Source organism: Hemiscyllium ocellatum, chromosome 19 (genome assembly GCF_020745735.1).
Source record: "Hemiscyllium ocellatum isolate sHemOce1 chromosome 19, sHemOce1.pat.X.cur, whole genome shotgun sequence".
Taxonomy (NCBI): Eukaryota; Metazoa; Chordata; class Chondrichthyes; order Orectolobiformes; family Hemiscylliidae; genus Hemiscyllium; species Hemiscyllium ocellatum.
Genome location: NC_083419.1, coordinates 53,501,877 through 53,527,880, shown reverse-complemented (window position 1 = coordinate 53,527,880; position 26,004 = coordinate 53,501,877). Strand labels below are relative to the sequence as shown.

At 41.9% G+C, this 26,004-nt stretch overlaps 1 protein-coding gene across 4 annotated transcripts in view; it reads left to right on the top strand.

Moving 5' to 3' along the window:
* cadps2 (Ca++-dependent secretion activator 2) overlaps positions 1-26,004 on the top strand; it is a 727,075-nt gene that overhangs the window by 167,105 nt on the left and 533,966 nt on the right. For all 4 annotated transcript variants that reach the window (XM_060839929.1, XM_060839928.1, XM_060839926.1 and 1 more), the window contains exon 2: positions 9,469-9,582. In XM_060839929.1, coding sequence (XP_060695912.1) covers positions 9,469-9,582 — 114 coding nt within the window. The remainder of the gene's footprint in view (positions 1-9,468; positions 9,583-26,004) is intronic.

Sequence of the window (26,004 nt, the reverse complement as noted above, 5' to 3'; positions counted from 1 at the left end):
TGCTCCATAGCTTGCTGAAGTCGCTTTTTAGATTAAGTCATTTAGAAATAACTATCATAAATTGCTTAAAAAAAAATTTTGTGAGGATTTAAACAGAGTGAATCCAGTAACAGAAAAACTAAAATCTGCTTTCTCTGAAAATGGTTAGCTTCCTTCTGGAAAAAGATGAAGCCAAACATGATCAATCTGTCACACAGTTTCTTGCTGCTTTCAAGTAATATTTTAAAAAGAAATTTGCCAAACAAAGAAGCAAAGTATATTTGATTTCTTTAATCAAGCTGTGCTGCTGTTAAAACTTGTACAAAACTCTCTCTTATTACAAATTAAAATCCAGTAAAATAATAGAATTCATTGATGGCATCACTGATGACTCTTTGGCTTATACTGCGGAATTATTTCACTTACAAGATGTCTCCAGATTGTTGTCATAGAGATCACAGTAAGATACTTTAATCATACTGTTTTTATTCTTTTTGATCGGTCTTGCTTTGATTAAAGCCAATCAAAGGATCAAAGGGTGGTGTACGTTTGCTAACGGCTATCATCTTCCAGTATAACCAAGATGATAAAGCAAATAGTCCTCTCAAATGTTTCGAGTCCAAATTCATGCAGTGTATTGAACCAGCTTTCATGCATGTTAATATCATTCTCCAATCACTCAAGTCAATTTTCTCTATAATCATGTCCAGAGGTTTTGAACTTTTCTTTCAAACTGTGCACAGAATATGAGCGTTTTTGGCAAGAGCAGCATCTGCTAATTCCTAATTTCCTTTTGAGAAGATATCATTGAGTCACCTTCTTGAAATGCTGTTGTCCGGCATGAAGGTAAACCCATAGTGCTAAAGGAGTTCAGGTTTTTAATAGAGTGGCACTTCAGAAGTGGTAACATCGTTCCAAGTCATGTTGGTGCATCACTTGGAGGGGGAACTTACTTAAGATTAGATTACTTACAGTGTGGAAACAGGCCCTTCGACCCAACAAGTCCACACCGACCCGCCGAAGCGCAACCCATCCAGACCCATTCCCCTCCATTTACGCCTGCCCCTAACACTACGGGCAATTTAGCATGGCCAATTCACCAGATCTGCACATTTTTTGGACTGTGGGAGGAAACTGGAGCACCCGGAGGAAACCCATGCAGACACGGAGAGAATGTCCAAACTCCACACAGTCAGTCGCCTGAGGCGGGAATTGAACCAAGGTCTCTGGCGCTGTGAGGCAGCAGTGCTAACCACTGTGCCACTGTGCTGCCCACAGCTAGTGGAATGACCATACCTTTGCTGTCTTTGTTCTTTTCATTGGATGTGGGTAATGGGTTTGGAATGTGTGTCAGTGGTGAGGAGAGTGAATGCTGAAGTTCATGGTTAGGGTGCCAATCAGCTTTTCTTCACTAATCTGGACAAGTGGAGAGTAATCCATAACACTCATGATTTGACCCTTGTAGATGGTGGACAGGATTTGGGGAGTCGGGAGACAAGTTACTCATTGCAGAGTTCTTAGCCTGTAACCTGTAGTCAGTGATTGTACAGCTGATCCAGGTCTTTCTGATATGGTTATGGACTGCTTCAGTATCAGAGGCACATAAATTGCACAGAACATCGTTTAATCATCAGCAACTGTCACCACTTCTGATGAAGAGAAGGTTATTGTTAAACAGCTGGAAATGGTTAGGAATTAAGGAGCAAGATAGGCCATACATTCCATTGAGTCAGCCCCTCCATTTAATATTTCATTGGCTGATTGAACACATCAGTCCTTTTCATCCACACTATTCCTATTGCCCTGGATGCCATTGGTAATCCAAATTTATCGAATGTCTAAATATTCTCAATGGCTGAGCTCCATAGCCCCCTGGTGTCGAGAATTTGAAAGATTCATAACCCTCTAATAAAGAAAATCTCCTCATCTCCATTCTAAATGGCAATTTCTCCCTCCCCCCTCTTATTTTTAAATTATGGTTCTAGACTCCCCATTCAGAGGAGACATCATACCAATACCTATTCCATCTATCCCTTTAATGTGCCATAGAATTCGCTGAGATCACCTCACTTTGATCCTTGGAGAGTACAGGCCAAATTTACCCAGTCTCTCTCCAGAAGACAATCCTGCCATCCTGGAAACATGGCTTTGTTGCATTCCTGCTTTGGCACAAATATCCTTCCTGAGTTAAGGAGACGCCATATGCTATGTTGTTGGTTCCCTTTCTACCTGCTGCAGTGTCAGTCTCCCAGGTATTTCCTGCAGGGGTCTGGCAGTTATTGTTGACACTACTGAGAAATTCTTGAAGTAGGACTTTGAAGTCCCTGCCAGAACGCAGTTGTGTCCTTATAATTTTCAATTTCTAAGTGACAGTCAACACCTGAGTGAGTGCAGTGTTCTCTATACTCAAGTTTGACTTGATGCCATAAGGTTTTTTGTAGTCAGTTTGTGATTTGAGCAGCTATCTCAGAAGCACTGCCCTGAACCTTTAGTTTACTAGAGCCATAAGGTTGTCAGCATGATAGTGTTAGAATAGCCAGAACCTCACAATTGTAACAATGAAATTAATCAGTTTATCCCAATAACCAAGTCAGCAATCTTCCTACACAGTGAATAAAATTGTTAAAATGGCACATAACTAGTAAATTGCGTCACTTTTATTTTTGGGCTCAATTTTTTGCCTCGTGAACAGGAAACTGTAGCCAGACAGCTCCCTGAATTGAGATGAGGGCAGGTTGACTGTCCAATAAATGGTAGAGAGTAACATTTTGAAGCTGGAGGACCAGTATGCCTCAGAGGAGGGTACAACTGCAAAGCAGTTTCAGTAACTGAGTGGGCATTTCAACTGGAAGGTACATCCTTTGCCACTTCTTAAAACTGTTACCTTAAACATTAAGGGAGCAGCTCAGTCACCCACTTGTGGGAGTGGAGGAGGCCCTCTTTAGTGTAGCATTTGGCTGTACTTTCACCTAGACAGGTGGGAAAGCCATATAGACTTTTGTTTAGAATGCTGGCATCCAGCTTCATGGGAACCGGTTTCCAGGCAAATGACCTGATCCCCAACCACTTCCATTAGATCATGAAACTTTAAACCAACTGGAATTTCCCTATCTGGGGGCTCAATCCCTGATGAGTAAGACTCTTAAGCCTAATTGCCTGTCCGCCATATTGGGCTGGGCAGCCTTTGCTGACCCCAACCCCAACCCTGACCCTGCAGCAACCAAAATGCCCAGGCCAGTGATTCAGCAAGCTGACTGGTCTTGTAACGTCTGCACACTTTCAACATTGTTCCTGTCTTTAAGGAGGGCCTGAAATTCAGCCTGTTTTTCATACTTAAGGTATGTTTTCAAGTGAGTTTCTTGTTTGTTTTTAAGGACAATCAGAACAAACTGAAGAAATTAAGCTTTATAGCTAAAGGAAATATTTGTTGCAGTCTTGCACAAAAGGGTGACAATAATTGAGAAAGATGATCCGAGTCAAAGCAATGGTACTTGAATATTTATAGAAGCTTTTTAAAGAGACAGTGCATGAACATTAAATGACTTGTATACGACATTAAAGAAGGAATATGATCTCCTTTTACTCCCCTGCCCAAAAATCTACCATGGAAATACTTTTTCCTTTTTCACTAAAACCCAATTTTCAATGTCTGATGCTTGTGACTAAACTGCTTCCTGTGCTGATTCAAAATTTCTACCTCATTGTCCTTTACCTGAGCAACTTTTGTGTTGTGATCCTGGGCAGTAATTTAGGATAAATTTTACTTTCTCTCCTTCATGCTTCTTTGTAATTCTGAATTTTTATTTTTGCAGATAAATAATGCCTGGTGGAAACGAAACATTTCGGATCTGCACAATATCTTACCACTTCTCTGTTGGTCTCTGGGAGTAGTGCAATAATGTAGAGCAAAGAGGAAATGAGCTACTGAGTTTTTGTTCAGGTCTTGGTTCACTGGGATCACGACAGGTGCCTTTGCCTCTTTGCAGTTTATTATTTCAGTTCTGATTCTGCTTTCTTTTGTTTACAACTCCCAAGTTTTAACTTTTCACCAGAAATCTCTGACGTGCTCTTCAGCTCGACTGTTCCGGCTCCCGCGCTCTTCCCTCTTCCCACTCATCCTGCTCTGAGCTGCCCAGTGTCCGCAGCCCTGGTAATACTGGCAGCCCTTACCTTGTGCTGCCTCCTCACACAGGACCAGCCTTAGTTTAGAATTAGAATTAGATTTATTTTCACACGTATATAAAAATGCAGTGAAAAGCACTTTCTTGTGTGCAAACTGCAAATTGTTGTCATGCTCCGGCACCATCTTGAAATGCTGGAACACAATGAAAGATTTTGCTGCAATGGAGTTCATCTTTCCCTCTTCTCGTACCCTCTGCTGCTACTCCGTTTGTTGCTGGACATTAATTGGAGTTTCTAATGGGCTCCAGGGCCTAGATTACAGGCCCAACTCTGCATGTCGCCACCACTCCCGCAGCTGCTGTGTCTGAGCTGGTCTGGTATCTCCTGCTCCCCTCTTTGACTCTCCTCCAGGCAGTGCTGGGGTCCTGGCTCCGGCCTCCTCCACTGTCGACACTGAAGCCTCCAAGCAATGGATCTGGGCTTGGGTCCAACTGATTCCCCCCATGGGGGGAGAAAAACCTGTGGAAAGACTGATCACCTTTTACAGCTACTCACGAGGACCAATCACCAGAGCTCCTTGTGGTTGGTTGTGGGAATAGGGCAACAATTCAAAATTTCTGTTGTGATTGTTAACTCTCACTTTTAATACATCTTCTAGTGAATCATAGTGAATCCCCATTATCTCCTAGCTCCCAAAAATAGAATAAAGTTTTCTGTCCCAGTTCCAAAAGCCTTGTGTTTTTGTTTAATATAAATCGTTCACTCAGGCTGAAGTTTAGATTAGATTAGATTACTTACAGTGTGGAAACAGGCCCTTCGGCCCAACAAGTCCACACCGACCCTACAAACATCAACCCACCCAGACCCATCCCCCTACATATACCCCTTCACCTCACACTATAGGCAATTTAGCATGGCCAATTCACCTAAACTGCGCATTTTTAGACTGTGGAGGAAACCGGAGCACCCGGAGGAAACCCACACAGTTCATTTCGACCCTTGAATTACAAGAGGATAAATTGTTGACTCACTTGAAAGGTTCTAACACATAATGAGATTTACTTAAAATATTTGCAGAAAATAGTTATGGATTTAACAGATTGAGAAGGAAGAGAAAATAAAACAATAACACAAAGATGACAAAGCTACTACCTTACTCTAAAACCATCAAATAAATGCTTGAAAAATGCCTGATATTAGAATGCTCAAATACGTCTCTAATACACAGTCTTTGAAGTTGCCAATTCCTTTATAATTGAACCCATTCCCCCTCAGACTGTTGGTCAGATTTCTCCTTCATGACTGTCATACCAATCTCCTTGAAGCAACAGTATTCCATAATGTTCAACCTGTTAACCTCCTTGTGAGGGATGGATCCAGCTCCTATATTGACAGTCAAGATTAAAGTAGTGCTGGAAAAGCACAGCAGGTCAGGCTTTTGCCTGAAACGTCGATTTTTCCTGCTCCTCGGATGCTGCCTGACCTGCTGTGCTTTTCCAGCACTACTCTAATTTTGAACCTAATAGCCAGCATCTGCAGTATCCACTTTCTCCTGTATTGACAGGCCATATTGTTCCTTGAAGGTACTCCCAAACCCTCAGTACCCAATCATTTCTGTTTTTAAAACCAGAAGATACCTTTTTTTTTAAAAAAAAGTTCATATTTACTCATTTTCTTCAGTAATTTACTGTCACATGTGTCCCCTTTCTTTATCAACCTTGTGGATAAAGAATTCTGGCAGAACATCAGAGGCCTTGGGCTCAGCCAATTTGGACAGTATTTAAGGTCTGCCTAAGCACCAATGTGTCCATTTTACCTGCACTATCTGTTTCATGCTGAGAGGTTCATCTTAATTTCACACTTCAGTCAGTTTATTTGAGAAAGGCTGAGAACAAAGAAATTCGATTCTCTGGCCAGTTCAATTCCTGCACTGCATCACAGTTAATGTGGTGAAAGTTTTTGAAGTGAATTTGTTTCATTTTGCTTTTACTTTCCAACTGTTCGCTCCATTTTCAGATATTCAGGTGTGGTTTGGGAGATCTGACATTGTCAATGGGACTGAAGCACAGTTTTGCTGTAGGCAATCACCATCTGTGGTCTGACAGAAAGTGCAGTTAGGTGAACGATTTTGGAAAAGGAAATTTATTCACGAAGTAGTTCTTTGCTGAAATAAATCCTAGGGGGTGAATGCTAACACACAAAAGACTTCATTAAGCCAGTTTTTCTTAAACAACAGAAAATCTAACGGAGACTGAAAAATGCAGCTAATGACTGCATTTTCATAAAATAGCCATCGGAGCAGATTCTTTATAGGTCAATGCAACAATGTTCTTTATGTAATTTTAATTGAAGTTTGAAGTTCAATCTTGATAAAATTTGTAGTAATTTAATTGAATACTGAACCTAATATTCCAGTTATTTCATTTTTAATATGCTTTCAAGATCAACTTATTATGACAATGTTTGCAAAGGAGAACAAAGTTAAATTCAAAATGTCATCATATTTTTAGGTATAGAATCAGTGACAGAACATTTATATGCAACTTTATTTCCATGATGTGTATCTGTTTTCCATGTTTGATGGGTATGTTTTAAACAAATGGTTGCCATAGCAATCCTGCGTTTACAAATCCTTTGCACTTGAGATAAGGTTAACTTCTATTACAGGTGACTAGCATACTATATTACTTAAACATAAAGCTAGATTTCCTATCTAGTAGAGCATAGTATTATTTATTACACCACAGTGTAATTACGATGAACAAAGGAACTATAAGCTCAGCATGACTGTTGCTTACTGACATGGGTTATATGTTTAAGCAACTTTTTTTGTCAACCTGTGTATTACATCTGCCAACTCCCCAATCAAACATTGGCAAAAATAATATTATAAGTCTTAGTTGCTTACTTCGTGAGGATGCATTGATCGAAATTCATTCTAACGGCATTTGCCAAGTCCTTTAGAAACGAAACTTGCTCTCCTTTTGATTGTAATCAGGTTTTCTGTTCATATAGCGCATGAGCTGGAGCAGGGAGGAGGTCACGGCATAATGTTGAACTTGGATTGCAAGGTGAACTTTCCACTGAATATAAATGTAGAGGTATTTCACTTGCCTTGCCTCTGTTATTTAGTTCAAAAACTGTTTTAGAATATGCTGTATGATTGATTTTTATTTTAGGTCAATTGTTCTCAAGGTTGTTTTATCACTTGGGTTTTGATCATATGTCATAGACTAACTGAAAGATTGATTGCTATGAATCTTCAGTACCTCCATTATCGTTGTCTCATGTGACTACGAAGATTGTGGAAGCGAAGCTAGACCTTGGTATATTTAACCTAACCGTTTCTATATTACTTTTCCAAATGTGACTGGATATCAGGATGCTACCATACAGTGCCATACAGGTGCACAAATCGCATATATAAATAGCAAAACTCTACTTTGTTTTGGTTTTCCATGTTTAACTTCTTTTAAAAATAGACAACTTGCTGGTTTTCTGGACAACTCATAAAATAGCTGAGGCTGATCATATTTTCCGAATCTTCTGGGCCCCCTGCATTATGTAGATATTCCAGCAAAAGACACCAAGAGCTGCCTCTAGTCAACTCTGGACAAAGAAAACCCCCAAAGCTCATAATGTTAACTGGTTATGAATGCTATTACAGTTACCTCTTCACTTGCAATGGAAAGTCTGGAGGAGGCAAAGCTACACTCTTAGCTTAATATTCTTCCAATTAGCCTGCACTTAAAATGCTTGTCTTTGTAACATGACTGAAAGCTGAGCTTATTGAATTGTTTCAGTATATAGTTCCGGGATTCAAAGTCAATTATTGTTTGACCTCCAGAGAGTGAGTGTAGGACTCCAGGCTGAATTCCAGGCTTGGACAACTGTCTGTGTGGAGTTTGCACATTCTCCCCATGTCTGCGTGGGTGTTCTCTGGGTGCTCGGGTTTCTGCCCACAATCCAAGCATATGCAGGTTAAGGTGAATTGGCCATGCTAAATTGCCCATAGCATTCAGGGATATGTAGGTTAGGTGCATTAATTAGGGGCAATGCAGAGTAGTAGGGTAGGGGAATGGGTCTGGGTGGGATACTCTTCGGAGGGTTGGTGTTGGGCCAAAATGGCCTGTTTCCACACTGTAGGGATCCTATGCAGGACAGAAGTTAAAAGGGAAAGGAGTGCATCAAATAATAGCGTGCTGTATTGACTTTGGAGGGGAAAAGCAATCTTAATTTTAACTTGCTCCTGTTCCAGCTTTGTCTAAAATATTAAAAAAGCTTCTGCCAAAGAAACACATGAGGCAGACAAAATGGTCGACTCTCTGCTGTTTGCAGCCAAGATTGTCGCATCACTTGAGTATCTGTTGGCTCGCTGGAAATCTCTGCCCGTCTGCCACCAAGTCAGCTTGTTTCAGCCTCTTCTACATCTTGGAGAAACCTGACTGACTGACTGTTGCAATGACACATATCAGGTTACATGGCCAATTTGCCAGTTGGACCATCTTTTGCATATGCTGGGTAAAACTGGTGGCCACTTGCAATGCTTGGAAATTTAAACCATTTAGTGTTGTGGTTACTCTTGCTTGCCTTCAGTGCTAAGTTATTTAAACAAAACCTGCTTTTGTAAAGGTATATTAATGTTTTGTTTGAGCATGCATTCTTTATCTGTTGATGAACCTCTAGTGCTATTGTTTTATGTCAGATTGAAGTCCACTAATTCTTGAGTTGCAGCATTACTTCATAATTGACCAATAAAATTATGTGCAAGGAACTGCACAGTTAGGAGACATATTTACCAGCTCATATCATCCTCCCACCAAAACACGTTTTTTTGGCCTTCCCTTCACATCCCAAAGCACTTCAGAGGGAAGTGATAACATTTGGACATGGAACAGAAGAGCAACTGGAAACTTGAGAATAAGATTGCAGAGTGTTATGTTCAACCTTTTGAAAGCAGAGGGCTTCACAGAAGTAAGCACTGTGGCTTGGCTTAGAGGCAGACTGAGCAGATCAGTGATGCTAACTGGACAGGAACAAGGAGCAAGTAATAACTGAAGGGTCAAGCGTGCAAGAATTGAACACTTGTGTGAAATGCCAGATGGCAACCCGTAGCAATAAAAACCATATGCCAGCAGCAGTGAGCCTCTTCAGAACGGAGAGGTGCAAATGCAATGAAAAATAGAATATTTTACATTTCTTGTGATGAGCTGCAACAGAATATTTCCACCAGTTTGCAATTCAAAAAAAGAAAAAATGATGCCTTTTAAGAGAGATTTCTAGATAATTGGCACGTCTGAACAGAAATACTTTTAAAAACAGTTGACAAGTATTGTAATAAACTTGTTCCTTTTTGTTTTGTTGCAGTTGAACAAGCAACAGCTCCAGACAGTTAAAGACCGATTTCAGGCCTTCTTGAATGGTGAAACACCGATTATTGCAGATGAAGCATTTTGGAATGCAATTCAAAGCTACTACGAGGTATGGGTGAAACTTAGTGATTTGGCTGTTCACCTGGATCTTTGGCTGTCTCAAGTCTTTTTGCCACTCTTCAGAAGGTATTCTGTTCTGCTGGGTGTTTTTATGGTCGGCCTTAAAGGGCAACACCAACTTAGACATCACCCATCAGTGGGCCTTGGGTATTGAACTTGAGCCTGCGATATTGGAATTTTCTGCAGTGGTTCCTGGATTGACATTCAGAAAGGAAATCTTGACCCATTTATTCTCCTGCTGAGGTGGATTATAGAATCCACAACTCTCAACTGATAGAGGTTAATTAACTTAGAACAGAAACTGAAATTTGCCCCCTCCAACTCCATTTTGATTTGCCTCCCTTCCCTACCCCTGATCCTTTCTCTCCCCACTTTTGATGGTTTGCATTGCCCTTAATGAGTTTTGCATGTGAAATATCCAATTGGAAACATGGATGATTTATTGGTGTTGGTTAATACATAGAAAAAAAGTCACTAATTTGGTGTGATGGTTAAAAATCAATATTCAGTTGTGCGCAAGAGCACTTCTAGATGAAAAAAAGAGCAAAACCTCATAACCAAAATTTGTTGATGACTCCAAACTACGGGGAAGTAGCTCTAACACCAAGGAAAAATGGCCAAAGAAACATAAGATAAAGCAACAGAATGGTGGGCGGCACGGTGGCACAGTGGTTAGCACTGCTGCCTCACAGCGCTTGTAGACCCGGGTTCAATTCCCGACTCAGGCGACTGACTGTGTGGAGTTTGCACGTTCTCCCCGTGTCTGCGTGGGTTTCCTCCGGGTGCTCCGGTTTCCTCCCACAGTCCAAAGATGTGCGGGTCAGGTGAATTGGCCATGCTAAATTGCCCGTAGTGTTAGTAAGGGGTAAATGTAGGGGTATGGGTGGGTTGCGCTTCGGCGGGTCGGTGTGGACTTGTTGGGCCGAAGGGCCTGTTTCCACACTGTAAGTCTAATCAATTAGGCCATTCACCCCTTGAGTTTGTTCTGCCATTCAATCTTTACTGATGTGTTTCTCAACCCTGTCCTCCTGTCTGCCCTCTAACTCTTGATCCCCTTATCAATCAAGAACTTTTCTATCACTGTCAAAGATTGGACCTTCACAGCGTTTTGCGCGAATAAATTCCACAGAATGGGTCAAATATTTTTAACATTGATAATTGTGAGGCCGTTCACTTTGATACGATAAACTAAAGCATCACCTAAACTTTAAAATAAGCTGAATGGGAGAGAAGAACAAATGAACGTGGAGATGAAACATCTGTTACTATGGAAATAAATGCCATCTCTTGTAAGTAATAAAAAATACTAATGAAACTATGGGATCTGTTTTTCCAGGTACATTAAGGCCTTGTTTTAGGTTGCACTGTTTCATCCCCGTTATACATAGCATTGGTTAATTTTTGGGGCCTTTTTCAGTTTTGTATTGCTGTTTTATGTTAACATAATTTACATGCATTGTGGTCATTGGAATTGTGCGTCATTGCATGTCAGTGTCTATCTGCAACCTCCTATTGATTCTTTGCAACGTGCAATGGGACTTCACAATGGTCTCTTCAGGCCATTCCTGGTACAGTCCATTTGTTCTCATCCCGGGGAGGAGAGCGAAGTAGGATCAAGAGGAGAGACTGCTCTCTACTGTGATGGGACTGAAAACAAGGTTGGAACTTAGGCAAATGATTAGTGGTGAGGAGTGAAAGTGGGTGGGGCATGAGGTGAGTGTTGGCAATTGTGAATTTGCTGCCACGGCTACAGTCATGGTCTTTCCAATTCATGCACCTATCCTGACATTTTGCACCATTGTGTACTGGAGAGGGGTGGGCTCTGAAGATCACTTGGGGAATAATGGAGATTTCTCATTTTCCTGCTCCTGGATTTCTAATTTAAAAATTCAGGCTTGAAGTAGAGCACTTCCAGAGAAAGAGATGAAAACAGCACATCATCAACTATTAACCCTTGCTTTCCATTTTCACTGTTGAAGTGGAGCTTTAATATTATTTGGTCAACTGTCGTCACTAGTTTCCAGTCTAATAAATACTGCCCACTTTGTATTTTGAATATGTTGCCTCAGTAGAAAGGCTGCACACTGACATTCCAAAAATAGCCATTTTAGCTTAGATTAATTACAGTAAGGAAACAGGCCCTTCAGCCTAATAAGTCCACACCGACTCTCCGAAGAGCAACCCACCCAGAACCATTCCCCTACATTTACCCCTTCACCTAACACTACGGGCAATTTAGCATGGCCAATTCACCTAACCTGCACATTTTTGGACTGTGGGAGGAAACCCATGCAGACACGGGGAGAATGTGCAAACTCCACACAGTCAGTCGCCCGAGGCCGGGAATTGAACTGTGCTAACCACTGTGCCACCGTGCTGCCCATCATGTGAACTGCAATGCTTTCCCTTCGATTAATATGGTACTTCTACAATATTTAGAAACTTGTTCTTAATTTTGAATTTAGTTTAGCTAAGAATGCCCAGCGCACATGTATGGTGCAGTATTTCAACTTGTACGTTGATGACCCACAGGAATCTAAAATAGTAGCGTACAAAGCTTTGAAAATCTGAGATAAAAACGAAATGTTGGAGAAGCTCAAAACATAACATAACATTGAGACATAACATTGAGTCCAATGACGTCTGTGGTTTCTCCACATGTGCACCCATACCTGCTGAGTTCCTTTTGATTTTATCTGCAGGAACCTAACTGGTTCATTGATTCCTATGGGACACCTTGCTTCACTTAAAGTTATTTTGCTTCAAGTCATTATTTTCGGAAACCCGACCACGACTTCAAATGACTTCCAAAGAAGACTTCAAAAGTGGCAATGTGATGTTCAGCTTGAAAATGCCATGCGCATTTCATAATTCCAGTCTCTCTCTCTTAAAATCAATGATTTGGAAATGTTGGTATTGGACAGGGGTGTACAAAGTTTAAAAATCACACATCAGGTTATAGTCCAACAGCTTTATTTGGAAGCACTAGCTTTCAGAGTGTTGCTCTTTCATTAAGTGGTTGTGGAGTATAAGACCTAGGATACAGAATTTATACAAAATAAATTCTGTGTCCTATGATCTTATACTCCACAATCACCTGCTGAAGGAGCAGTACTTCCAAATAAGCCTGTTGGACTATAACCTGGTTTTGTGAGTTTTAACCTTTTAAAATCAATATGGAAACACTAGAAAAATCTCAAGAATTGTACTGGATCTGAGAGGTTACAGCTATTGAGAAAGATTGAACAGATTTGGGCTTTATTTTTCTTTAAGAGAGCCTGTTTTGATGCTGTACATCTCATTCATGCAATTAGTTTTATCAAGACTGGTGTAATTATGTTTGGAGAATAGATGTTAATTTGGAAGCCAGAAGTCAAGTAAATTCTATATTTGTCTGACTGCACCACATGAATCAAAGCACAGAAATGGGTTGCAGTTCCCTTTTTTTAAATCAAACTTTCCTTTCAGTTCTATACTCAAGTTTAGGTATTAACATTGGTCATATTTCTCAAAGGGTGCAACGTCTCTGCCTCTGTTCAGTGGCTAAAGGCCCATGCTTGGTCATTAGGAAAGCCTATTATCAGAATAATCTGTGATGCCTCTTACAGTTAAGTGCTTACCAAGTCACTCAATATTAATTGAGTCGCTACAATGAAAAGTTAAAAGAATGCTAATTATGAGAGTGGACCTCCTAAATGAGAGTTTTTTTTAACGAATTGCACTGACTAAAATGGCTCAGAAAAGGAATTTAACTAATGACTTCAATTTTTTCCATGTTCAAAATATATTTTAAAGTGGATCAAAATAGCTGGCATTTCAAACATTCAGTCAATGATTTCAACTGATAAACTGTTGTGGTTCTGTTCGCCGAGCTGGGAATTTGTGTTGCAGACGTTTCGTCCCCTGTCTAGGTGACATCCTCAGTGCTTGGGAACCTCCTGTGAAGCACTTCTGTGATCTTTCCTCCGGCATTTATAGTGGTTTGTCTCTGCTGCTTCCGGTTGTCAGTTCCAGCTGTCCGTTGCAGTGGTCGGTATATTGGGTCCAGGTTGATGTGCTTATTGATTGAATCTGTGGACTATTGTAGGACAAGCCAAACAGAGAACAGCCAGGGAATTCCTAAAGGCATGGCACTCATCCACAGATTCAATCAATAAGCACATCAACCTGGATCCAATATACCAGCCACTACAACGGACAGCTGGAACTGACAACCGGAAGCGGCAGATTCAAACCACTACAAATGCCGGAGGAAAGATCACAGAAGCACTTCACAGGAGGCTCCCAAGCACTGAGGATGTCACCTAGACAGGGGACGAAACATCTGCAATACAAATTCCCAGCTCGGCGAACAGAACCACAACAACGAGCACCCGAGCTACAAATCTTCTCCCAAACTTCTAACTGATAAACTGCTTTATAAATTGTTACCTACAGGGAGCCATGTGATAGAACGTTGTTAATAAATGTGAAGATCATTTTGTTTAACATCTAAAATTATTGCTTCACAAAGAATGAGCATAAGGGACAACTAGGCTGCCTGTACAAGTCACTTCCAATGTACTTGTTGACAAATCAGATTCCTATAGAACCAAAGTAGAGACTGCTGGAAAGGCTCAGCAGGTCTGGCAGCATCTGTAGAGAGAAGTCAGAGTTAACGTTTGGGTGCAGTGACCCTTCCTTAGAACTGTGGTCCAGGTAAATGATGATTTTTATGCAGAAGATAGGGTGGAGGGAAGGGGGTAAGGAGTAAATGATAGGTGGGGATGGAGCCCAAAGAGAGAGAGAAGGGCAGTTGGACAGACAAAGGAGTGGAGAATGATCTGGCTGGGAGGATGACTGGCTATTAATGGGGACTGTTAGTGGCTAACAGTGGGTTATTTGTAATAGCATACCATGTGAAAACAAGCCCTGGAGTGTTGGGGTTGGAGTAAGGACATGGGAGGAGTACAAGCCTTGAAGTTATTGGACTCGATATTGTGTCTGGAGGGCTGCAAGGTCCCCAAGCAGAAAATGAGGTAGTGTTCTTCTAGCTTGCACTAAACTTCGCTGGAGCACTGCAATAAGCCTGAGACATAGACATTGGCAACGGAAAAGGGTGGCATGTTGAAGGGACAGGCAACAGGAAGTTTGGTCTTTTTTGCAGACAGAACGTAGGTGTTCCGCAAAGCGGTCACCCATTCTACCCTTCGTTTCCCCAATGTAGTGGAGACCACATTGTGAGCAGCAAATGCAATAGATCAGTTTGTGTGAAGTGCAGATAAAATGCTGCTTCAGCTGGAAGGTGGTGTGTTTGGGCCCTTGGATACTGAGGGAGGAAGTAAATGGGCATATGCTACACCTGCTGTTGCAAGGAAGGTGCCCTGGAGCCGGTGGGTGGTATTGGCAGTGAAGGAGAAGTGGACCAGGGTGTCCCGGAGGGAACAGTCCCTGAAGAATGCTGACTAGGGAGGGGAGAGAAATATCTATCTGATGGTGGTGTCCCACTGGAAGTGGCGAAAATGGTGGCTAATGCTCCTCTGGATGTGAATGCTGGAGGGATGGTAGGTAAGGACTAGGGGGACCCTATCACTGTTGCAGGATGGAAGGGAGCGGGTGAGGGCTGAAGTGCGGGAGATGGGTCAGACCTAGTTTGAGGGCCTTGTCAATGATGAAGCTGGGGAATCCTAGGTTGAGGAAGAAGGTGGACTTTTCAGAGGCTCCCTCCTCGAAGTTGGCATGATTGGAATAGATGCGACAGAGATGGAGGAACTGGGAGTCTTTATGGGAAGCAAGGTGAGGAAAGTTATAGAACACAATTACCTACTTTAACATTGTCCATATCTTTTGTTGCTCTGGCATGACTGAATGCTTTTCAGACATTTGTATATTTTGTGGGTGATCTGAACCAAGATTAATTCATGTTTGAATGAAAGGTTGTTAAAGGCATCGACAAGAGTGAGGGATTATCAGAAGCTTCCATCAAATGTTACCAGCTCCCTGCTGTGCTCAATACTACTGAGGTGAAATGTATGTCATTGTGGGACCTGCTTCACTGCACATCAAATATGTCTTGGAGACTAAAATGATTGTCTGAGCCAAGAACATTAATTGACAGTGGTTTAGTATATCTTCCTCATTTTGGATGATTTAATGCCTGAAATCTGGAATTAGTATTTGTGATCATTCCACTTCTAAAACCCAGACCTCTGTAACATGTGAATAATCATTAGAGCTGTAGGATGATCTATGCATTTTAAATTGGCTTGTGGCTACAGTGAGGACACCATGGGTCATAGTCAAAATGGTAAAGTTATACGAACAAGCAATCTATACTTTTTTACCTGAGCCATTGCCCTTCCCCAGATAGCTGATGTTTCAAAGCCTTGTGACAAAATATTGAATTTAATTAAAATCAAAATCTAAGTCACAAATCTAAGTTGGCAGGAATCCAGGTACAACAAATGAGAAATGAGATACAAAGCAAAAATACTTTCTGTATCTTTATTCCCTTTGTGTTGGGGGAAATTACAATTGGCTCTTATTTTTAATTGGTTAGGTATAAAGCAGCTATTAATCAAAACGTGGACAACCTTTGTTAAGCTTTACCAGAAATGTATTGGTCTGTTCTGACCCTTTACTGAACTTAGTGTATCTCTGAGCAGGAATCTGCATTTAATTTTAAGTGAGACCTAAATTAACATGATCACCCCATTATGACAATATCCAAAATGTTCTGGTGTTGAATAATTCCTTACAATTTGTTATTTATCATCCCTTAATAAACCTGCATATTAATCATTCTGAGGAGGCTAATTCTGCCTTGATCATGTGATAACATGACAATGCATGCTGGCCTTTGAGGATTGATGTCAGCAGATGGCCTAGTCACATGGTGTGGGTGTGCTCTAATGCACGTTGCCATGGTGTCCAAGGTTCTACTGAGTTGCTCTGGGAAAGTGTTTACCAGGGACAAGTGAGCAGAGCACTTAAAAGGCTGAAATTACTATTTAAAAAGCTGCATCATTATTCTTTTGACAGAATCTGCAAGTGGCTAGTGGTTAATGATCTAGGGAACTTCATCTTGTGGTGTGGTTTTGGAACTCTTACTGTGAGAAGTGCAGCACAGGTGAATTGCCCTGTTTGGGAAGCCAGGAGATGGGAAACAGTGAATAGTTAGACATTTTTCTTGAGAGGAGGTACCTCCTGCAGTAAGTGTTGTGTACAAGAACCAAAAATTGAGACCAAAGGAAAAATCTTCTCGGAGAAAGTGAGGACTGCAGATGCTGGAGGTCAGGGCTGAAAATGTGTTGCTGGAAAAGCGCAGCAGGTCAGGCAGCATCCAAGGAGCAGGAGAATTGATGTTTCGGGCATGAGCCCTTCTTCAGGAATGAGGAAGGTGTGTCAAGCAGGCTAAGATAAAGGGTAGGGAGGAGAGACTTGGGGGACGGGGGTTGGAAATGCGATAGGTGGAAGGAGGTAAAGGTGAGGGTGATAGGCCGGAGTGGGGGTGGGGGGGCAGAGAGGTCAGGAAGAAGATTGCAGGTTAGGAAGATGGTGCTGAGTTAGAGGGTTGGGACTGAGAACATAGCTGAAGAGCTTCTTGCAAGGATGCCTTCCTTGAAGAAGCTCTCTTCCTCCCTCTACAAGGATTTCAGTGAGTCCCTCTCTCACTGCACACCCCAGGTCATCTCCTCTGCCCAGAAGCTCTTCAGCTACGTTCTCAGTCCCAACCCTCGAACTCAGCACCACCTTCCTAACCTGCAATCTTCTTCCTGACCTCTCCGCCCCCCACTCCGGCCTATCACCCTCACCTTTACCTCCTTCCACCTATTGCATTTCCAACCGCCGTCCCCCAAGTCCCTCCTCCCTACCCTTTATCCTAGCCTGCTTGGCACACCTTCCTCATTCCTGAAGAAGGGCTCATGCCCGAAACGTCAATTCTCCTGCTCCTTGGATGCTGCCTGACTTGCTGCACTTTTCTAGCAACACGTTTTCAGCACCAAAGGAAAAAGCCAATGTCAGAATACACAATAGGCTAGGGACTATTTCACCTGACAGTGCATCTGCCAGAAGTTTTGGTAATTACATGACCGAGATAGTGACACTTACTCGGCTTTCCAAGCTTCACATACAAATATGCAACAGTAGACCATACTTTATTGTCGCCACATGTAACTGAGGTAGTTGTTACATTTACCAAGGAGAAATGTGAGCTCACAACTTAGCTCTGCTCCAAGTAGTGTTTTTATCCTCTAGGCATGAATTTTTCAATGTGATACGTGTTGTTTTGATGTTGTGGAGCAGAGGTTAGGTTGAATGCTATTAATTTTAATGTCCTGGATGGTGACCTACAGGTCAAAATGCTTTTACTTGTAAATCACCACAGTGAGAGGAGAGTGCTCAGAAAGGAAAGGAAATGAAACACTGGCGCTGCCTGTCAGAGTGAGGGATAATTCAAAGCACTCAGAAAATAACGGTTGACTCTCTAAATAAAGTCACCTCATAGCTGAGAATGAATACCACAGTCTCCGGGATTGCACCCATAATCATCTCCGTGAAGGCTGGTATGGTGACCTACTGGTTAGCACTACTGCTTCACAGCGCCCAAGGGCCCGGGTTCGATTCCACTCTCAGGTGACTCTGTGTCTGTGGAGTTTGCACATTCTCCTCGTGAATGTGTGGGATTTCTCCAAGTCCTCTGGTTTCCTCCCAATATCCAAAGGTGTACAGGTTAGAGATGGATTGGCCATGCTAAATTGCCCCATAGTGTGCAGGGATGTGCAGGCTAGGTGAATGCAAGATTACAGGGATTAGGTAGGGAGCTAAGTCTGATGCCCTTTGTAGGGTCAGAGCAGACTGGATAGGCCGAAAGGACTGCTTCCACACTGTAGGGACTCTGATTCTATGTCTAACTTGCATCCCTTAAATTTCATAATTTTCTTCCTAAAGTCTTCACCTTTGGCTCAGTGTCGGTAGATATGTTTATATAAGGGTTTTGTGAAATCCTTGTGCGATTTCTCTATTAATTCAGATTGTTGTGTTTGTACTGCTTTCCTAACCTTGCTGGCATGAATAATATACTGCACATTCAGTTCACAGCCCATTCTATATTAGCAAACTGTGATTAAAACAGCAACTCAAAAGCTGGATGCTGTTGGCAGCCAATGACTGTTGCCAGAAACGACCCTTTGATTTCTATAGTCCCTTGAACGTGGTGAAATGTCCAAATTCCACAGCAGTGTCACTGAACATCATTTTACAGAGCTCTGGATAGGAGGCAAACTTAGTCAGAGGTGGGTTTTAATGAATGCCTGAAAGTAGGGAAGGGATAGAGGTGCAGAGTAAATTACGGAGCTTGGTGCTGAGGCATGCTGAAGGCATGGCTGTTCGTGGCTGAGTGGGGAAAGTTGCAGTTTCAGTGGAAGCCAGAAGAGCATGGGGCTTTTGGAGAAACCCCTTTTGAGATTGTGTTCCCTTTTTCAGAGACTGCATTTATCATGCTGTTTCCTGTGACAACATTGTAATAAAATGAAAATTGAACTAACTCTGCCAGAGAACAGAAAATGAATACCCTTCTGCAGCTAGCCTGCTGTGATTCATGACGCAACAGTATTCTTGCTGTGCCGATGACACAAATGTCAGTTTTTCTCTTTCCTGTCCTTTTGAAGGTGTTGATTCCTTGCTGTGATAAGTGTTCAGAGGTGCCAAGCATCTTCCACTGCCTGACTCAATAAATATAATTCATATCGCAGCATTCATGGTGAGAATTTGTCAAGGAATGGCATCATAGTTGTGCTGGATCCAATCCTCACTTGATATCTGGCAATTCACTTCCAGTAGTTAGCAGGAATCTTGAGTTAGGATAAAACTCTTCCCTAAGCCATAGTTATGTATCCAATTACATTTTTCCTGAAGCAGACCAGTGATGGAACCTTGAGTTTTAGCAGCTATTAACTGAATTAACTCCCTACTCTTTTTTTTTAGGGAATCATCCTAATTAAGCATTCTTATTTCAGTGGTTCATTTGACTGTGATTTGCACTGTTTTCACTTCTGCTCGACATAAGAGTAACAACAATTTGTGTTTATGTAGCATCTTTAATGACAAAGTGTTATCCTAGAAGTGTAACATTAAAATGTCGGGTGTAAAGTGAAAAAGATTACACACAAGGAAAATGGAAGGAATTGCAGAGCAGTGAAGGCCAGTTGTCATCGAAGGTGGTAGTTATGTTGGTCTGGTTTTACAGGTGATGCGGTTTGTGCAAAGTCTGATTGTAAGTCTGAAGTTATCTCATGCAATAGAAGGTACTATTTTGTGTTTGAAATGGATTCTCCACATCAGCATCCTTGAAGAGGCCAATACCACTCGTGTTGAGGCCATGATTATCCGAATCCATCTCCACTGCCCATATGCTGCAGATGCCTGAGTTCCACCCCCACAGCCAATCTTCTTTGCCCATTTCTGAGCAAGACCCAGGAAGCACTCCCTGAAAGCTTCCCTTAAGAAATGTACCATAGATGTTAGTGTGTGGGAGACTTTTGTTCAGAAGAAACAAACTTAAAGGAACCTCCTGTAAGAAGGATCACAATTTGTTTTTGAGAATATTTGGCGGGAAGGAACCAGAGAAAGGAATGCCCGTGATCTCAAGGCCAAAGACACACATACCAAATGTGTGATTGGAGATGTAGTTCCAGGGCTCATCAGAACTCACAAGCAATGGCACGGAATTTCCTAGGTGGACAATTGTACTTATCAGCGAGCGATTGCCTATAAAGGTTTATTAAGTCTGGCACAAGACTTTACACAGTACCTTTTTGAGGGAACTTTCTGCCAGTGAGTTTTCGCCCAGAGAGTGGTGAGCCTGTGGAATTCGCTACCATAGATATCAGTTCAAGCAAAACATTGAATGTTTTCAAGAAGGAGTTAGAAATAGTTCTTGGGTTAAAGGAGTCAAAGAGGAGAAAGCAGGAACATCTACTGAGTTGAATGATCAACCATGATTCTGTTGAATAATGCAGCAGACCCAGAGGGTCAATTGACCTACTCCAGCTCTTATTTTCTTTGAAGTCTTACAAAACTCTGGACCATTTTGTTTATAAATTAGCATTAACCCTTTAACACTTCAGCAGCCATACTGTAGGTGGGCAAGATGTCATAGTGAATGTGTGGTAAGTTCAGGGAGGATGGATCTGTATGTTTGAAGGAGACTGAAGGAGACAGAGTTAATACAGAGTGAGACCCATGAACCCAATATAAGCATGAGTTTAAGTTTGAGGCCTGGGGCCATAATGTTTCGTTAAAGCAGAGGGATGGGTGAAAATAAGGCTGATGCAGGATAGCATAGGGTGAGCAGAGTGTTGGATAAACAGAAGTGTGGAGGAAGAATCAGAGGACATTAGAATGGTCAAATCTTTGAGTGTGAGATGCATAACTGAGGGATTCAGCACCAGGTGGCTGATGTTGGGGTGTCGCTACTTGATGTTAGAGGTTGAAGCAAATCATGCTTTAATGATGTGTTATTTGAGGCTCATTTTGGAGTGCAGTATAATTCCTGAATGGGTAAATTCTGTGATTCTGCTAACAACAGTAACTGAAGAGGATAATAAACCATTAGCAAGGCTGTGTAAGGTGCATACGGTGGGGTCAAAGATGGCATAAATTCTTCACTATTTAACTGGAGAAAATGTAACCCATCCAGGCCTAGATGGGTTGTACAAGCTGTCTTGCAGCACAGATAGAGGGAAAGACCAAGAGAGAGTATTAAGCTGATCCAATTTCTGTGAACAATTTCCAAGGGGCAAGATGGAGATGAGGAAAAGGACGGAGCCAGGACATATTCTTGGTGGAACTTCAAGGAAAAGGATAGAAAGTGAAGTCCATGATCGAAGGGTTCTGGCTGTAGACTGTTAGTCCAAGTGAGACCAATATCATCTTGAACTGGATGACTGACAAGAGGATAATCGTATGATTGACTGTCAGTAGTTAGAGAGAGGTAGTTCGGAGGGTGGGAGGGATAATGAAGTCTGGTCAGTAAAAGTAAGTATAACTTTATGATAACATTTCAATGCAATGCAAACCCAACTGGAGAGATTACAATTTGGAGTTATGAGAATGATGTGCATTTTGCTGAAATTTTCTCCTTCTGTCCCTTTGGTTTGCACTGATCAGGCTAGCAACCAGTGACTTGGTAACATCTATGGTTACCCAGTTCCAAGAGTTACTCGATGGCATAATTCAATTCTGGCTGGCAAGAGTAGATGTTTATTGCAAGGTGTTTGGTAGTTTAGGAGAGGAGTTCAAAGGTTTTAAGGCAGCAAGTGAGAGAAGGATGAATTTGACAAAGAGAAGCAGATTCCGTAGTAGGCGTACAGTAGAAGAGGCAGCTGAATCACACCAGTTTGGTTAAATACTTGCTGACAAGCCAAGTGCATTTGCATAGCTCTGCCCTGCTAGAACTCACCTGAAAGCTCTAGCAATTAATAGACAGCCGAGTGTTGGAGTCAGGGCTCAGATGGGACTTGTACACAAAATTGGATTTTGGCAGGGGGTTTCCCTTATTGACTCCTGGGTCCCATCGTCCCCTCAAAGCCATGTTTTTAAGTAATTAAGGCATTCACCTCCATCTATTTGAATACTTTGCTTAGCTGTTTGACAAATCATCTGGATTTCCATTAAGAAGCCAAAAATCCACAGTCCTCATTAATCTGTTGGCTTTATTTCCAAAGAATTCCTTCTTCAATCCAAATACAATGTCCAAATACCGACAAAAAACTCACAGCTTTTTCCAGTTAGTCCTTAACTATAAATATGTAAACCTTACACCTGACACCATTGCAAAATAAGAAAATAAGAAGCAGGAGTAGACTATTCAAGCCTGATGGTCTGATCATGGCCGATCATGTATCTGAAGACCATAATCCTGCTTTGTCCACATAACCCTGATGTCTTTAAAATGTTTAACATTCAAGAATGAGTTTTTAAAAATTCTGTGACCTGACCTCAGTAGTAGAGAATTCCATAGATTTGCTAGCCTTTGACTGAAGAATCTTTTCTTCGTCTCAGTCCAAAATGGTCAGCCTTATATCTTGAGTTGCGAGTGTGGTGCTGGAAAAGCACAACAGGTCAGGCAGCATGCAAGGAGCATGAGAATCAACGTTTCGGGCAAAAACCCTTCATCAGGAATTCCTGATGAAGGGCTTTTGCCCGAAATGTCGATTCTCCTGCTCGGATGCTGAATGGCCTGCTGTGCTTTCCAAGTACCACATTCTCGACTTTAATCTCCAGCATCTGCAGTCCTCACTTTCACCTTATATCTTGAGACTGAGTCCCCTGTCTCAAGACTCTCCAACCAGAGAAAACATCTTCCCCACATTTAGCCTGTCAAACCTTGTTAGAATTGTATGTTTCAACCAGATCCCCTCTCATCCTTCTAAACTCTAGTGAGTACATTCTCATTTTGACCAATCATGTCCTCATAGAGCAGTTCTCCTATTGCTGATATTAGCCTCGTGGACCCTCATTGCACTCCTTCTATGATGTTATATTCTTTCTTAGGTAGTGTGACCAAAATTGTGCACAATATTCTGAGTCTAATCAAGGCCCCTGTATGACTCAGTCAGGCGGCCCTACTTCTGAACTGAAATCCTCTTGCAATGAAGACCAACATAGCATTTGCCATGCTGATCACTTGCTCTACTTGTTGATTACTTTCATTGGTGTACCAAGAGAAACCCAGATTCCTTTGTATATTTACACTTACTAATATATCAACATTTGTTGTGGTTCTGCTCGCCGAGCTGGAAGTTTTTGCTGCAAACGTTTCGTTCCCTGGCTAGGGAACATCATCAGTGCTGTTGGAGCCTCGTGTGAAGCGCTGCTTTGATGTTTCTTCCGGTATTTATATTGGTTTGTTCTTGCTGTTTCTGGGTGTCAGTTTCAGCTGTAGTGGTTTGTATATGGTGTCCAGGTCAATGTGTCTGTTGATGGAGTTTGGGGATGAATGCCAGATTGACCTGGACCCCACATACAAATCACTGCAGCTGAAACTGACACCCGGAAGTGGCAAGAACAAACCAATATAAATACCGGAAGAAACATCAAAGCAGCGCTTCACACGAGGCTCCAACAGCACTGATGATGTTCCCTAGCCAGGGAACGAAACGTTTGCAGCAAAAACTTCCAGCTCGGCGAGCAGAACCACAACAACGGATACCCGAGCTACAAATCTTCAATCAGATTTTAAATATCAACATTTAAATAATACTCTTTTCTGTTTTTCACATTACAGTGTATCACTTCACTTTGAGCAACATTGTACTGCATCTGCTATGTGTTTGCTTACTCTATCAGTCACCTAATCACATTGAAATCTCTTTACATCCTCACACAATCTCACTCAGATTTGTGTGAGCAAACTTAGAAATGTTGCATGTTGTTCTGTCATCCAGATCATCGTGAATAGCTGGGGTCCGAGCACTGATCCTTATGGTACCTCCTGAGACACAACCTGCCATTTGGCAAAATATATCCATTTATTTCCACTCTCTATTTCCTGTCTATCAACCATTAATACTCCAGGTCAGCCAAGAGACTGGGAATTGAAAAGCTCATGTGTGGTTTTTACTTAATGATGATTTGCCCATAGTGTTTAGGGATGTGTGAAGTAGATGCATTAGTCAGGGGAAATGTAGAGTAATAGGGTAGGGAAATGGGTTTGGGTGGGATACTCTTCGGAGGGTCAGTGTGGACTTGTTATGCCAAAGGGCCTGTTTCCACACTGTGGGATTCTATGATTTTGATACAATTGAACAAGATTGGAGTTCAGATAAATACCTAAGGCAGAACTGGCTCAGTGAGGCTCGCTGTTGGTGAAAAGGTAGAGTTATCTTTGTGAATGGGTACTGGAGTGAGGTTTGAGCCCAGGGGAAATGCAGCCCCAGGAAAAGAGGGCGATTGACCAGTGCAGTCAATGAGGCAGTTCTTGAGGGAATGGCTCTTGAGGGAGGGCTTTCAAGGCCAGATTGGCTAATGTGAAAGTGTAATGAGATTCAATGATCCACTGTTATTCACGTCTGGAGGTGTTGCTAAGAAATCCATGGTTTCTGTCTTGATTGTGTTTGCTGTTTACACACACGTTTGTATGTTCGATCAGATTCTACTCCACATTAATCCAACAATAAGTTGAATCTGTATTATAGCACATGTTCTAACATGGAATAATAAAATTTGTTGGTCAGAACTGTGGAAACTTGTGGTTTAATTCTCTTACCAAGCCTCCTAGATTTCTCATTTTGTCTAAAGAAATGTTAGTGTTCCCTAACCAGATCTTCATATACATTTGGCAGTCTGGTCTGAGATTGTGACCGTGAGGATGTAAGAAAGTGATAACAAAATCAACAGATTTGGAGAGAAAGGGATGTTGGAGATGAGGCAGTGGTTTGCATGGAGTACAGCACTCATGTTTTTTTTGTTTGAAAAGTAAGCAATGGTAGCAGTTTTATTTGAAGGGGAGGAAAAGAGAGAAGAGCGAAATGGTCGCTCCAGGCAGCATGGCAATTTAATAAAAGGAAGTTGGGTGGTTGACACACAGTGACAATGGGTCAAGTTTAATGAGATATTGGGGCTGGGGATATCTTGCAGTTCTTTCTAGTTGTTTTTTTGGGAATGATTTTGCGGTATTCAAAGCTCCAAGCTTGTGTTGGAGTGATTATTAGAAGTGCAATGTGTGTTACGTGATGGTGAGAGACTGGAATAGATTGGAAGAGAAATAGGTGACTGACAGGAGAAGGATGGTCAAAGCTGGTGGAACAGCTTTGTGCTGGCTCCAAGTAAAACTTGACTGAGATTTAAGATCATATCCGCGAGACCCTCATGACCTGATTTCTGAACTGCAAGAGCAAATAAGATGTTTTTGCACTCTTCTGTTATCATGGTGTTTTGGTATTCAGAATTATGTTCAAGCATTGAATGTCATTCTCTGGTATGCTATTAACTTCTTGTTACTGATAGCTATCTCACCAAAACTTAGCCTGTTATTATCAACCTACATATCACAGAATCCCTACAGTGTGGAAACAGGTCATTTGACCCAACAAGTCCACACTGACCTTCTGAACAGCATCTCATACAGACCCATCCCTCTACCCTATCCCTGTAACCCTGAATTTCCTGTGACTAATACACCTAACCTACAAATCCCTGAACACTGGACAATTTACCATGGCCAATCCACTAGCCTGCACATCTTTGGACTGTGGGAGGAAACAGGAGCACCTGAAGGAAACCAATGCACACACGGCGAGGATGTGCAAACTCCACGCAGACAGCCACTCAGTCGGAATCAAACCTGTGATCCTGATGCTGTGGGGAAATCCCACAGTGCTTTATAGCCAGTGAGCTGGTTGAGAAGATTACTCATTGTTTTGGCATC